Below are 14,500 nucleotides of genomic sequence, written 5' to 3'. Positions count from 1 at the left end.
CCACATGAAGACCTCCTACCACCCGCCCCCCCTCCCCCCCCCGGGGCACTGGCATATCATTAACTCAAAACTGAAAATAAAGATTACACAACAACAACAACAGGTGACATTGTAATTAGTATAACAGCGCCAACCTGTCTCTGTAGGTTACTGTGCACGATCCTGCTGACCGGTTCCCTTTAAACTGCTATCGGTGGTAAACTGAATGAGCGACCGGAACTGGCTATTACTACCACACTTTTCGTTCACTTTTTTTTAAAGTGTCAATTGCTTGCTCTTTTCAGTATCCATTTGAGCAGTATTTAGGGTTTATTCCTCTGTAATCCTCATAGCGCAGTGGTTTTTGTTTATAATTGTTTACTTTTGGTGAAGTGCATAGGTCATAAACAGGAGTGTATTTATCCACTTGCTGCTTTTAGTTTTTTTATCCCCTACATTGAGTGAGTGCAGGTGCAATATTACTATGTAGATTGTGTTTCATCACGTGATGTCATGGACCTAAGGGAAAAGAGAAGGATTATCTGGGTGGAAAGGCAAAATGAACAATTGCAAGTGCACCTTGCTATATAATATGATGATTGCAATATATTAAGAGGATAACAAAATTGATGGGAGTGCTTCTTTAACCCCTTTCTGCCATCGGACGTACTATTCCGTCCATGTGGGGTGGGCCTTAATTCCCACGGACGGAATAGTACGTCCAGCGCGATCGGCCGCACTCACGGGGGGAGCGCGGCCGGGTGTCAGCTGCCTATCGCAGCTGACAACCGGCACTATGTGCCAGGAGCGGTCACGGACCGCTCCCGGCACATTAACCCCCGGCACACCGCGATCAAACATGATCGCGATGTACCGGCGGTGCAGGGAAGCATCGCGCAGGGAGGGGGCTCCCTGCGGGCTTCCCTGAGACCCCCGCAGCAACGCGATGTGATGGCGTTGCTGCAAGGGTCTCTTACCTTCCTCCCTGCAGCAAGGCCCGGATCCAAAATGGCCGCGGCATCCGGGTCCTGCAGGGAGGGAGGTGGCTTACCAAGTGCCTGCTCTGAGCAGGCACTTGGTAAGCCAGCAGCACTGTAAGTCAGATCGCTGATCTGACAGAGTGCTGTGCAAACTGTCAGATCAGAGATCTGTGATGTCCCCCCCTCGGACAAAGTAAAAAAGTAAAAAAAAAAATTTTCCACATGTGTAAAACAAACAAACAAAAAAAAAACATTCCCATAAATACATTTCTTTATCTAAATTAAAAAAACAGTAAAAGTACACATATTTAGTATAGCCGCGTCCGTAACGACCCAACCTATAAAACTGTCCCACTAGTTAACCCCTTCAGTAAACACTGTAAGAAAAAAAAAGAGGCAAAAAACAACGCTTTATTATCATACCGCCGAACAAAAAGTGGAATAACACGCGATCAAAAAGACAGATATAAATAACCATGGTACCGCTGAAAACGGCATCTTGTCCCACAAAAAACGAGCCGTGATACAGTATCAGCAAAAAAATAAAAAAGTTATAGTCCTCCGAATAAAGCGATGCAAAAATAATTCTTTTTTCTATAAAATAGTTTTTATCATATAAAAGCGCCAAAACATAAAAAAATAATATAAATGAAGTATTGCTGTAATCGTACTGACCCGAAGAATAAAACTGCTTTATCAATTTTACCAAACGTTAGCTGGTTTTTGGTCATTCTGCCTCACAAAAATCGGAATAAAAAGTGATCAAAAAATGTCACGTGCCCGAAAATGTTACCAATAAAAACGTCAACTCGTCCCACAAAAAACAAGACCTCACATGACTCTGTGGACCAAAATATGGAAAAATTATAGCTCTCAAAATGTGGTAACGCAAAAAATATTTTTTGCAACAAAAAGCATCTTTCAGTGTGTGACGGCTGCCAATAATAAAAATCCGCTAAAAAACCCGCTATAAAAGTAAATCAAACCCCCCTTCATCACCCCCTTAGTTAGGGAAAAATTAAAAAATTGAAAAAAAAATGTATTTATTTCCATTTTCCAATTAGGGTTAGGGCTAGGGTTATGGTTAGGGCTAGGGTTAAGGCTACAGTTAGGGTTAAGGCTACAGTTAGGGTTGGGGCTACAGTTATGGTTAGGGTTTGGATTACATTTACGGTTGGGATTAGGGTTAGGGGTGTGTCTGGGTTAGAGGTGTGGTTAGGGTTACCGTTGGGATTAGGGTTAGGGGTGTGTTTGGATTAGAGTTTCAGTTATAATTGGGGGGGTTTCCACTGTTTAGGCACATCAGGGGCTCTCCAAACGGGACATGGCGTCCGATCTCAATGCCAGCCAATTCTGCATTGAAAAAGTAAAACCGTGCTCCTTCCCTTCCGAGCTCTCCCGTGTGCTCAAACAGGGGTTTACCCCAACATATGGGGTATCAGCGTACTCAGGACAAATTGGACAACAACTTTTGGCGTCCAATTTCTCCTGTTACCCTTGGAAAAATACAAAACTGCGGGCTAAAAAATTATTTTTGGGGGAAATTTTTTTTTGTATTTTCACGGCACTGCGTTATAAACTGTAGTGAAACACTTGGGGGCTCAAAGTTCTCACAACACATCTAGATAAGTTCCTTGGGGGGTCTAGTTTCCAATATGGGGTCACTTGTGGGGGGTTTCTACTGTTTAGGTACATTAGGGGCTCTGCAAACGCAATGTGACGCCTGCAGACCAATCCATCTAAGTCTGCATTCCAAATGATGCTCCTTCCCTTCCGAGCTCTGCCATGTGCTCAAATGGTGGTTCCCCCCCACATAGCGGGTATCGGCGTACTCAGGACAAATTGGACAACAACTTTTGGGGTCCTATTTCTCCTGTTACCCTCGGGAAAATACAAAACTGGGGGCTAAAACATAATTTTTGTGGGAAAAAATGTTTATTTTTACGGCTCTGCATTATAAACTTCTGTGAAGCCCTTGGTGGGTGAAAGTGCTCACCACACATCTATATAAGTTCCTTAGGGGGTCTACTTTCCAAAATGGTGTCACTTGTGGGGGGTTTCAATGTTTAGGCACATCAGTGGCTCTCCAAACGCAACATGGCATCCCATCTCAATTCCTGTCAATTTTGCATTGAAAAATCCCTTCCGAGCTCTCCCATGCGCCCAAACAGTGGTTTACCCCCACATATGGGGTATCAGCGTACTCAGGACAAATTGTACAACAACTTTTGGGGTCCATTTTCTCCTGTTACCCTTGGTAAAATAAAACAAATTGGAGCTGAAGTAAATTTTTTGTGATTAAAAAGTTAAATGTTCATTTTTATTTAAACATTCCAAAAATTCCTGTGAAACACCTGAAGGGTTAATAAACTTCTTGAATGTGGTTTTGAGCACCTTGAGGGGTGCAGTTTTTAGAATGGTGTCACACTTGGGTATTTTCTATCATATAGACCCCTCAAAATGACTTTAAATGAGATGTGGTCCCTAAAAAAAAAATGGTGTTGTAAAAATGAGAAATTGCTGGTCAACTTTTAACCCTTATAACTCCCTAACAAAAAAAAATTTTGGTTCCAAAATTGGGCTGATGTAAAGTAGACATGTGGGAAATGTTACTTATTAAGTATTTTGTGCGACATATCTCTGTGATTTAATTGCATAAAAATTCAAAGTTGGAAAATTGCGAAATTTTCAAAATTTTCGCCAAATTTCCGTTTTTTTCACAAATAATCACAGGTAGTATCAAAGAAATTTTACCACTATCATGAAGTACAATATGTCACGAGAAAACAATGTCAGAATCACTTGGATCCGTTGAAGCGTTCCAGAGTTATAACCTCATAAAGGGACAGTGGTCAGAATTGTAAAAATTGGCCCGGTCATTAACGTGCAAACCACCCTTGGGGGTAAAGGGGTTAAGTTTTTGGTCTCCTCAATCCTTTTTTTTTTACCATCTAGTTTTCCTTATGCAGTTGTTTTAGCCCAATTCTTAATTTATTACTGTTCGAAACTGTGCAAAGATTTTACACAACTTTACTCCAATGCCTTAAGGGAGTACAACATTTGTCTAAATTTATTTTTGCTCCGATAAATATTAATGTGCACAATTTTAAAGGATTGTGATTTTTTTGTCCGAAAAAAAAAAAATGAAAGAAAAAAAAACAAAAAAAACTTTGATTTTGTGTAAAAATCATTAGCCCATTTGTTCTATTTTGAAGAATTTGGCGGAAAAAAAATGGAAACAAATAACACAGCACAAAAGAAAAGTAATGTTTGCAAGTGTGGAAATGATGAATGTAGGCCTTAATCTTTTCCCTGGGTCAAGAAGAGGCTAGATAGGCTTTATGCGGGCAGATCAGAGCTGCCACTTCTTTCCTAGGTTGTCACAGTGATCACTGGAAACGGCTGATTTTCTGGGGCACACATAGAAAAATGTTTCCTATATTTCTTAGCTATTTGCAGTATTAGGCAGGTTAGCATTGAAGGATGACAATTATTATGTGAAATGTTGTTTAAATCGCACTTGGATATGTGTCCCCTCTAACAACAGACTGTAGTTTACTTTACTGAGTAGTGTGTAAATTGGACTGTCAGCCTTCTGTTGGAAGGGGACCCTTGTATGTCTTTTGGCCAGGCCATTACTTTTGAATAGTTTTAACGAATAGGCATATTCAGGCAAAGTAGGCCTACATTGGATCTAATATTTTTAAACATAAATTTGTCTTCTCAATGGTACCTAGAGTACTGAAGGTGGCCACTTAAAAAAACAAAAAAAAAAACCAACAATTAATATGGTGTCATCATACTTTTTTATTTGTTTGTTCACACTCTATATTGTAGGACCTTTTTTTTAATTCAAATAAATTTTTATTAAGAATAACAAGGCAATTAACATGTTACATTTACATTTTCAATATAGAGTATTTCCCCCCCCCTCCCCCTTCAAACAGCCCCCTTCGATCCCAAAGCCCCCCACCCCCACCCCACAAAGCAGCTCATCTTGTTAATTATTACCATCATTAAAACAATAGAGTATCTAATCCCTCAACCATTCGTATAAGCCACACTTCACATTACTATCCCATAGCAATCCATGGAGACCACATTTTATTGAACGTTTCAGTTTTCCCTTTCTTCTTATAAATCCCTTTTTCTAGTGTCAGGCCCTGTTTCACATACTGGAGGAACTCTCCTCTTGACGGCGGCTCTTCCCTAATCCAGTTTCTAGCTATCACCTTCCTAGCCATATACAACAATCTGGCTATAGCTATCTTTAGGTGTTTATCCACTCCAATCTCATCCACGCATCCCAACAAACAGACAACTGGATCCCTTGGCACCGTGCATCCATACGCACCTTCCATACGACTCAAAACTACCACCCAGAAGGCAGCCAACCTCGGACATGTCCACATCATATGGAAAATGTCTGCATCCGTAGACTTACACCTCGGACATTCAGAGTCATTACGCAATCCTGCCTTATATAGCACCATCGGAGACCTATAAACTCTATGTATCGCATAGAGCTGTGACAGTCTATACGGTTCACTCAGCGACAGTCTTGGGATCCATTCCAACACCGACTCCCAAGTCTCGTTATCTATTGGGCCCAAATCCCTTTCCCATTTAGCTCTTGCCATTATTGGAAACCCCAATAGAAAAGTGTGCAACAGATCCCTGTACAGAGTGGATATGACTCCTCCAGTCGTCCCATCATTACACACATACTCCAGTACTATATCCCTTTGAATCCTAATACCTCCATTCCTACCCTGAGCTCCAAAGGCATGCCTCATCCGCAAATATTGATACTCCCCTGCAGACCCAAGACCAAATTCCGCCTGCAATTGGGAAAATGATTTCAGTTCACCTTGTTCAATTATTTGATACACATACTGAATCCCTTTGCCCAACCACTCTATCAGTACCCCCAATGCCTCAAATTCTTTCAGATTGTTATTATGCCATAGCGGCGAGTATCTAGTCAAGTCCGTGATCCCACGTATGTGCCTCAATCTACTCCACAGCTTGCGTATCAACAGCAAAGTCGGATATAGCTTCCCCAAACTCTCCAAGGATCTATCCTCCAAACATTGCACCACTGGCCTTCTTTTTGTCACCACCTCCATCAACCGCTGTACTGCCCCAGATGACCCCTCATGCGCCCAGCCCCTTAAATGCTGACTCTGGGCTGCAAGAAAGTACAACTCAGGGTTAGGCAATGCCAGACCCCCATCATCCTTGGGTCGCTGAAGTGTCTCCAGTTTGATACGCGGATGCTGCCTCCCCCAAATCAGATTCCTAAACAGAGAGTTGATCTGTCTAAATTTCCCACGTGGTATCCAAACTGGCGCATTGTGAAGAATATACAGTATTTTCGGCATCAGAATCATTTTGATAAGATTCACCCTGCCTACCACAGACAAATGTAGCTTAAGCCATGCATCTGCTTTTGCCTTGAGGGCACCCAAGATTGGAGTCAGATTCTCATGTATATAGTCAGTGACCGGCATAGATACCCATATTCCCAGGTACTTAAATTTACTCGTCACCTCCAGTCGCCCGTCCTCCAATGGCTCCCCATCCACATCGTCCACCTTAAACAAGATAGACTTACTCCAATTTATCCTAAGTCCCGACACTGATCCGAATCGTTCAATAATCCCAATGGCTCCCTCCAAGGATGCAACCGGGTCAGCCAGAAACAACAAAATATCATCCGCATACAACGCCACCCTTTCTTCAATCACCCCATATTTAAAACCCGTCATCTCATCAGACTGTCGAAGCGTAGCGGCCAGTGGTTCCACCGCCAGAGCAAACAAAAGGGGGGAAAGCGGACACCCCTGTCTCGTCCCTCTAGCCAATTGTATGGTCCGTGACAACTCCCCGTTTACCCTAACCCTGGCCATCGGCATCGAGTACATTAATTGAATCCATGATATGAACTGCGGTCCAAACCCCATTCTTCGCAACACCTGCCAGAGATATCCCCACTCCACACTATCGAACGCCTTGTGAGCGTCTAAAGATGCAATAACTCTGGCCACAGTTATCAGCTTTGAGTTGCAAGTTCATATACAGCCTTCGTAGATTAATCGCAGTTGACCTATCAGGCATAAAGCCAGACTGGTCTGAGTGTATCAGGCCAGAAATAACACTTGTCAACCTCATCGCCAACACCTTAGCCAGGAGTTTAACGTCGATAGTAAGCAAAGAAATTGGCCGATATGAATCCGGCTGTGTCGGGTCTTTCCCCTCCTTTGGAATCACCACTATTGTGGCCTCCCGCATAGATGCCGGTAGCCTTCCACCATTCGTAGCCTCTTCCAAGACCGCCTTCAATTTAGGGATCAACACTTCCCCCAAGCTTTTATAAATTTCGGCAGGAAATCCGTCTACGCCAGGCGCCTTCCCATTAGCCATCGACTGCAATGCCCGTCCCAGTTCCTCCTCCGTAATGGGAGCCTCCAAATCCTCCCTAGCTGTGTCACTCAGCCTCGGGAGCTCCAACTCCTCAAGGAACGCCACCGTGTCCTCCATTGACCCATCTACCCGAGAGGAGTATAAGTCTGCGTAAAAATCTGCAAAAGTCTCCAAAATCTCTGAAGTCTCAGAAACAGCAACACCACTCCCAGTCACCAAAGAGTGAACAAAGGAAGTATTTCTCTGGGCAGATGCCACCAGCGACAGCAAATGACCCACTGATTCACCCTCCTGGTAATAGGCCAAATTCATGAATTCCCTCTTCCTTTCAGCCTTACTCAGCAAGACCGCCTCTAGCTGGCTTTGAGCTGCCTTTAACCTCCTCCCAGCCTCCAAAGTACCCATTATTACCATCTCATCTTCAGCCACCCTCAGCCCATCTATTGCCAACCTCTCTGCCTCTCTCGATTTCCGCTTACACCTGCTAATATCCCTAAACAACAGCCCTCTCAAGTACGCTTTCATGGCTTCCCACACAGTAAGCACATCTACGCTACCCTCATTTATCTCAAAAAATTCCACCAATTCCTTCTTAATCTTCTCCAAGTCTATACTGTGTAGCCAATTAGGGTGAATTTTCCACTCCCTTCTGCTCCCGTTCCGTGTCCCCACTGATCGAAATTCCACTTCAACTGGACTATGGTCTGAGAGAGCCCTAGGTAAATATCTCACGTCCCTTACCATCGTATCTAGTAATCGGTTACCCAGTGCCAGATCAATCCTAGACAGCGTACCATGAGCTGGTGAGTAGCATGAATACGCCCTTTCCCCGATATGCCTAACTCTCCATAAATCAACCATGCCCACTTCCCCGACATAAGTCCCAAACGTAGTGGTATGTCCCGCCGTCCTATTCTGGGGTTTTTTGTTCTTATCCCAAAAGTCATCACATATATTATTAAGGTCGCCGATAATTAGTAATGGTAACGGTCCCCAGCGCTCTACCCTCTCCAACACCTCTCTTATCTTCTTGCTTGAGTATGGGGGCGGAATATACATTGCCACTATACACATCAATACTCCATTCATTTTACATTTCACCACCACATACTGACCATTGACATCCTCTTTTACCATTACCTCCTCATACTGCACCCCCGCAGGTATTAACACAGACACACCCCTAGAATACGTCGAGAAAGTAGAATGATACGCCCTCTGTATCCAGCGCCTATTCAATATGTTCACCCTCTCCCGCACTAAATGTGTCTCTAACAAACATATCATTGAGACCTTCTGTTCTCGGACATACTGCAGACTTGCCGCCCGCCGTGTTTTATCTGCCAGACCTCTCACATTCCAACTCAATATTTTAATACAATCTCCCATCATGTGGCTCATCATTTCTTAAAGTATCCAATTTCCCAAGTATGAGCTGCAACAACCCTCCCACCCCCCCTGCCCCCTCCCTTATTAAAAGCCACCAGTCTCAGCTTGGCGGGAAACATCACTGAGTACTGCACTCCTAGCTCCCTCAGTCGCCGCTTGACTCCAGTAAACTTCATCCGCTGCTTCTGAACTGCAGCGGAATAATCCGGATAAATGGCAATTTTCTGACCTCCAGCCGTCAGATCTTCCATCTCTCTAGCCTTTCTGAGGATAATGTCTCTGTCCCTGTAGTTCAGTATTTTAGCAAGCATGGTACGGGGATTTGCTCCTGGGGCAGGGGGCTGCGGCGGGACCCTATGAGCCCGTTCAACAGCAAAGACTTTTGTCAACACTGTGCTCCCAATCTTCTCCAGCAGCCAGTTCTCCACAAACTCAGTGGGATTTCTCCCCTCAGTCTTTTCAGGCAGCCCCACTATACGTATATTATTTCTTCTGGATCTATTTTCCAGATCCTCATTTTTGGCAGCGAACTCGGCTATTGCTTGGGCGAACTTCTTTTCAGCTTTTTGTAGCTTAACTATGTGATCTTCTGCCGTGCTCACCCTCTCCTCCACCACTCCTATACGTTTGTCCATTTTCTGCAGAGCCGCATTAATCTGTGCCATGTCCCCTTTAACTTCCTGCATCTGCTGGGCCAAGGAGTTCAGGGATTGCTGACATGAAGAGATCAGTGTGATAACATCTCTAAGAGTCGGCTCCTCTCCCTGTGATATGGCTTCAGGTCCCCCACTAGCCCCAGCCATGCTGCCTCTCTCCTTCCCCCTCTGTACCTCATGCTGCTCGGCTGTGCTTGCTTCCTCCTCCTCCTGGTCAGCTCCAGATCCTGGTTCTGCCTCCTCAGCAGCTTCCACTCTGGCATACTGCTGCAGCTTTGCGGCCACCTCCATGCGCCGCTGACATGCGGCGTTCTCCTTCTCGGCGTCCTCCCTAGCATCGGAGCCATCTTGGCTGGCTCCTGCATCGCTGGTGCCAGCGTCTTTCTGCCGCCTCCTGGTCATCGCTGCCGACTCCGGACCTGCTGCTCCGCACTGCTGCACTCTCCGGACCTTCAGCCAGCCGGATTTAGGTGAGTTTACCCGAAAATCGGGGTTAAAGCAGGATTTTTGTCCTTATGGCAGCAGGAGCACTCTTCCCTGCTTCCACTCACATGGCCAGCTAGGACACGCCCCCGGTGTCATCATACTTTATCTTAATCACATTTCAAAAGAACCACATTTTCTATCGTGTATACAAGCTCAAAAAGTCTGTCAGTGTTTTCTCCTTACATCTGCAAATTTAGAAGTATTGACAAATTCAATAATATTGAACTATAGAAAGAATGTCTAGTATGTCACTAATATTGTCCTTTCCTTTGTCTAGCAAGTTTTAGATCGAGTGAGTAGAATGACTCAAGGGGACCTGGTAATGTCTATGGACCAGCTGTTAACAAAACCTCGTCTTGGAACATGTAACAAGTTCTATATACAAGTGTTTCCACTACCTAATGGTACGTCCATGGTTTAAGTTTAGCAAAATTCTCATGTTTAATTTCTAATAGTATATAGCATGCATATATTCTACTAAAGTGTATGCCGTATTTTTCAGACTATAAGACGCACCTTTTTCCTCCAAAAATGTGGAGAAAAATGGGGGTGTGTCTTATAGTCCAGATGTATCGGGGGAGGTGGGGGAGCGGTAGTGGCGGAGCATTGGGTCACAGAGGCAGGAGCCCGCTGTTTGCGGCTAACTCATGTGCTCACTGCTAAAGAGAGATGAATATTCACTGCATTCCACACCTTTAATAGCATCCTGGTATGATTGGCCCCCATCCCCGTCCTGGTATGATTGGCCCCATTTTTATACTGATATGCATGGCCCCATGCATATCCTGGTATGATTGGCCCCATAAGAAAACATTAAAAAAGCAAACCATTACACTTACCTTCCCTGCGCTCCCTCGCATCATCTTGTCCCAATGCCAGCAGCTGCTTTATGCTTGTAAGCAGCGCATGGCACGGACGTCGTATGCTGCTTGCAGGGCAGCTGCCGGAATACTCACTGTTCTGCACACCGGGACTGTGTGTGTGTAGAGCAGTGAGTATTCATTGCTCTCTAGCAAACAGTGTCAGGCAGAGCCTTCCTGCAGAGGCCGGCAGTCACATGTGCCGCTACTTAAGAGGAATGAATATTCACCACATTGCATGCCTATGGGAGTGGAGCGAGGCGAATATACAGGAGTGTAGGGGGACTAAAGATGGCCAGATTCAGTGATTATGCGCAATGCTTGCAAACTTTTTGCAGAAGATCTTGCAAGCATTGCGCATAGTGTCGAAGACTGACTACTAGTGATGGATGACAGAGGAGGCAATAAGAAAATAAATGATTTATGTATAATTATAAAATAGAGGTAAATTGCAAAGTTGCTTATTTGCACAATTTAACCATTTATGATAAGACCACGTTACACTCACTCATGTGTATGCTTAGATCTTCTAAGAAAATTTGAATTTTTTTTTTTTTTGTTTTGCTCTTAAATAGTAATCCGTTAGTATTTTGTTTTTCTTACACAGATGAATGTAAAACACTGATGTTCTTTGAAGGATGTCCACAACATTTAGGTTGCACTATAAAGCTAAGTGGAGCATCCGAGTACGAGCTGGCACGTGTGAAGGACATCATCATCTTCATGGTCTATGCAGCATATCATTCCCAGTTGGAAATTTCCTTTCTTATGGATGAGTTTGCTATGCCACCAACACTACCTAAAAGTAGCTCTTTTAGGTCCCTTATTGAAGGCCATGAAGGAGATGGCAGTCAGAAAGATCTGTTTATTGGCGAGGAATGCAGCATTTTAAACTGGGAATCCGACCGCTCTTCAGAACGCTTACATGTCATTTCAGAGTCCCAATCTTGTGAGGACATAGAGTTCTTAGAGCAAAGGTCTCATTTTGAAGAGACAGGAGAGTTGGAGAGCAAAAGTTCTGAAACATCGTCATCGGCACAACAGGACCTTCCTATATTGTTATCAAATTCATCACATTTATCTTCTGTTTCAATTGAACCTGAGCTCTTTACCCAAATGTGTCTCATACCTGGTATTTCCAAAGATGAAGTGTCACAGAAATTTGAGGAAGAAGAGCCAAAAAATGAACTTCAACTTTTCCGTGATCCTTTGCAAGATGATACTGGCCTGTATATAACTGAAGAAGTCACATCCACAGATGACAGGCTAAAAGTCCACTCTATATCATTCAAACAGGAGCTTAAAGATGTAATTTTGTGTATTTCCCCAATTATTTGTTTCAAGGAACCATTTCTATTAATGGAAAAGGGTATGAGGTGTCCTACAAGGGACTATTTTCCAGAACAAGTGTACATGTCGCCATTACTTAACAAAGAAATGAAAGAGATGGAGAGCCGGAGGAAAAAACAGCTTTTGCGTGAACTATCCAATTTACAAGGAAGCAATGAAAATGATCAGGGTAAAACTATTGAGGTTCTTCCCTCTCATGAACTGTTGAGCACCAAAATTGCTGAGCACTTGGGAGACAGCCAAAATTTGGCCAGAATTTTAGCTGACTATCGGGCAAGGGGAGGCAGAATAAGACAGAAGGGTGTGGATCCGTTTGTACCATCCAAAGAGACCCCAAATGGGATCTTAAATAAACATGAAGCTAAGTGCGACTCTGAAGCTGACAATGGAGTGATTGAGATGTCCTGGAACTCCAAGGTATGTTTTATACCGGGGCTTTATAACTTTGTCTTATAATTGATGACACGATGAAAGCAACATTTAGAGAGGAACTCTAAACTTCTAAAACTTCTTCTTACTGCTCAGCATAAACCTTCTTAGGTCTGGGCATTGCTATAAGCAAGATAAGATAGGCTGTTAAGCCTTATAGTTTAAAGGTACCGTCACACTAGACGATATCGCTAGCGATACATGACGTTGCAGCGTCCTCGCTAGCGATATCGTCCAGTGTGACAGGCAGCAGCGATCAGCCCCCTGCTGTGCTGTCGCTGGTCGGGGAAGAAAGTCCAGAACTTTATTTTGTCGCTGGACTCCCCGTAGACATCGCTGAATCGGCGTGTGTGACACCGATTCAGCGATGTCTTCGCTGGTAACCAGGGTAAACATCGGGTTACTAAGCGCAGGGCCGCGCTTAGTAACCCAATGTTTACCCTGGTTACCATCGTTAAAGTAAAAAAAACAACCGCTACATACTTACCTACCGCTGTCTGTCCTCGGCGCTCACAGCCAGACCAGAGAAGCAGAGCGCCGAGGACAGACAGCGGTAGGTAAGTATGTAGCGTTTGTTTTTTTACTTTTAGGATGGTAACCAGGGTAAACATCGGGTTACTAAGCGCGGCCCTGCGCTTAGTAACCCGATGTTTACCCTGGTTACCGGGGACATCGGGATCGTTGGTCGCTGGAGAGCTGTCTGTGTGACAGCTCTCCAGCGACCAAACAGCGACGCTGCAGCGATCCGGATCGTTGTCGGTATCGCTGCAGCGTCGCTTAGTGTGACGGTACCTTAAGTCTCTTAAAGACCAATAATGAGTAGCCGGAATATGATCAATAGCTCGTATAAGCTTGGCAGCAAGCAGCCTTCGTACATATTTTGTAGAACCCAATAAAGAATTATCTTTAGAAAATCAAGATGTTCTTTCAACAATATGCAAACTGTATGAGGACTTATTGAAGATGCATCCCTAAACAGTTCCCCATGCCGGTATTGAAAACCTTGTTTCATCATTCATCAATTGGTATTGCCAAAAATCTGCATGTGGAAAATCAGTGTGACTCTAAACTCTTTACAATTTCTATTAAACATCGCATTCCCTGGGAGACACAATCCTTTTCTTCAGTGTCTTCATCCCCTAGGTTTACTCTTTCCTTTCTATATTACTCTTTGCATAGCTAGTGGGTCAGAAGGGCTAAAACCTGGTTTGTGATGCCTAACGAGCAAGGGAATTTTGAAAAATAAAACCTAAAGTGCACGAGTGTATTTGGGTTATGTAACCTGCAGATCTGGAACACTGTGTGTGCATTTCTGTTAGACCCTATACAACACTGTATTGACTTTTGTGTTCTAAAGTCTGTCAGGGGCCATTTGCTCCAACAGGCTACCTCGGTCAGCCTTGGCACTAGCCACTCTCCTCTAGAACCTGTGAGACAAACAACTCCCTGCACAGGGATCTGGACTTATATGGAGTCCCCTGTGTTGTTTTTACAAAGTGGCTGCTGGGAGTGAGCCTGAGGCTAGGAGGGTCAGACTGTGGGCAGTAACAGAAGCTGCAGATAAGGACACAATGCTCTGGCAGAAGAATGGTCGTAAACTTGCCGAGGGCTGAATCATAATGATCACTAAATAACACGAGCTGAGGACTGTGGTACAACAGAGCAGAAACTTTGTGTCTGGCAGCTAGTTAATTAGGGTGTGGTACTGTTCCATTGGCCATAGCAGGGAGATGATTGCTATAGCTGAACAGCCCACACTTTCATACTACCAGACTGGATGGAACTAAAAGTCCCAGTCTCAATGGTTATTATTATTATTATTTTTTTTTATTATAGCGCCATTTATTCCATGGCGCTTTACATGTGAGGAGGGGTAAACATAATAAAAACAGGTACAATAATCTTGAACAATACAAGTCACAACTGGTACAGGAGGAGAGAGGAC

General features: G+C 44.0%; 1 protein-coding gene across 2 annotated transcripts in view; it reads left to right on the top strand.

Moving 5' to 3' along the window:
- PIKFYVE (phosphoinositide kinase, FYVE-type zinc finger containing) overlaps positions 1 to 14,500 on the top strand; it is a 610,036-nt gene that overhangs the window by 251,166 nt on the left and 344,370 nt on the right. For both annotated transcript variants that reach the window (XM_069733753.1, XM_069733755.1), the window contains 2 exons: positions 10,194 to 10,320; positions 11,384 to 12,543. In XM_069733753.1, the coding sequence (XP_069589854.1) occupies positions 10,194 to 10,320; positions 11,384 to 12,543 (1,287 nt within the window). The remainder of the gene's footprint in view (positions 1 to 10,193; positions 10,321 to 11,383; positions 12,544 to 14,500) is intronic.

Source organism: Ranitomeya imitator, chromosome 7 (assembly GCF_032444005.1).
Source record: "Ranitomeya imitator isolate aRanImi1 chromosome 7, aRanImi1.pri, whole genome shotgun sequence".
Classification (NCBI taxonomy): domain Eukaryota; kingdom Metazoa; phylum Chordata; class Amphibia; order Anura; family Dendrobatidae; genus Ranitomeya; species Ranitomeya imitator.
The sequence above is the reverse complement of the archived record's forward strand: the minus strand, read 5'-3'. Positions and strand labels throughout refer to the sequence as shown.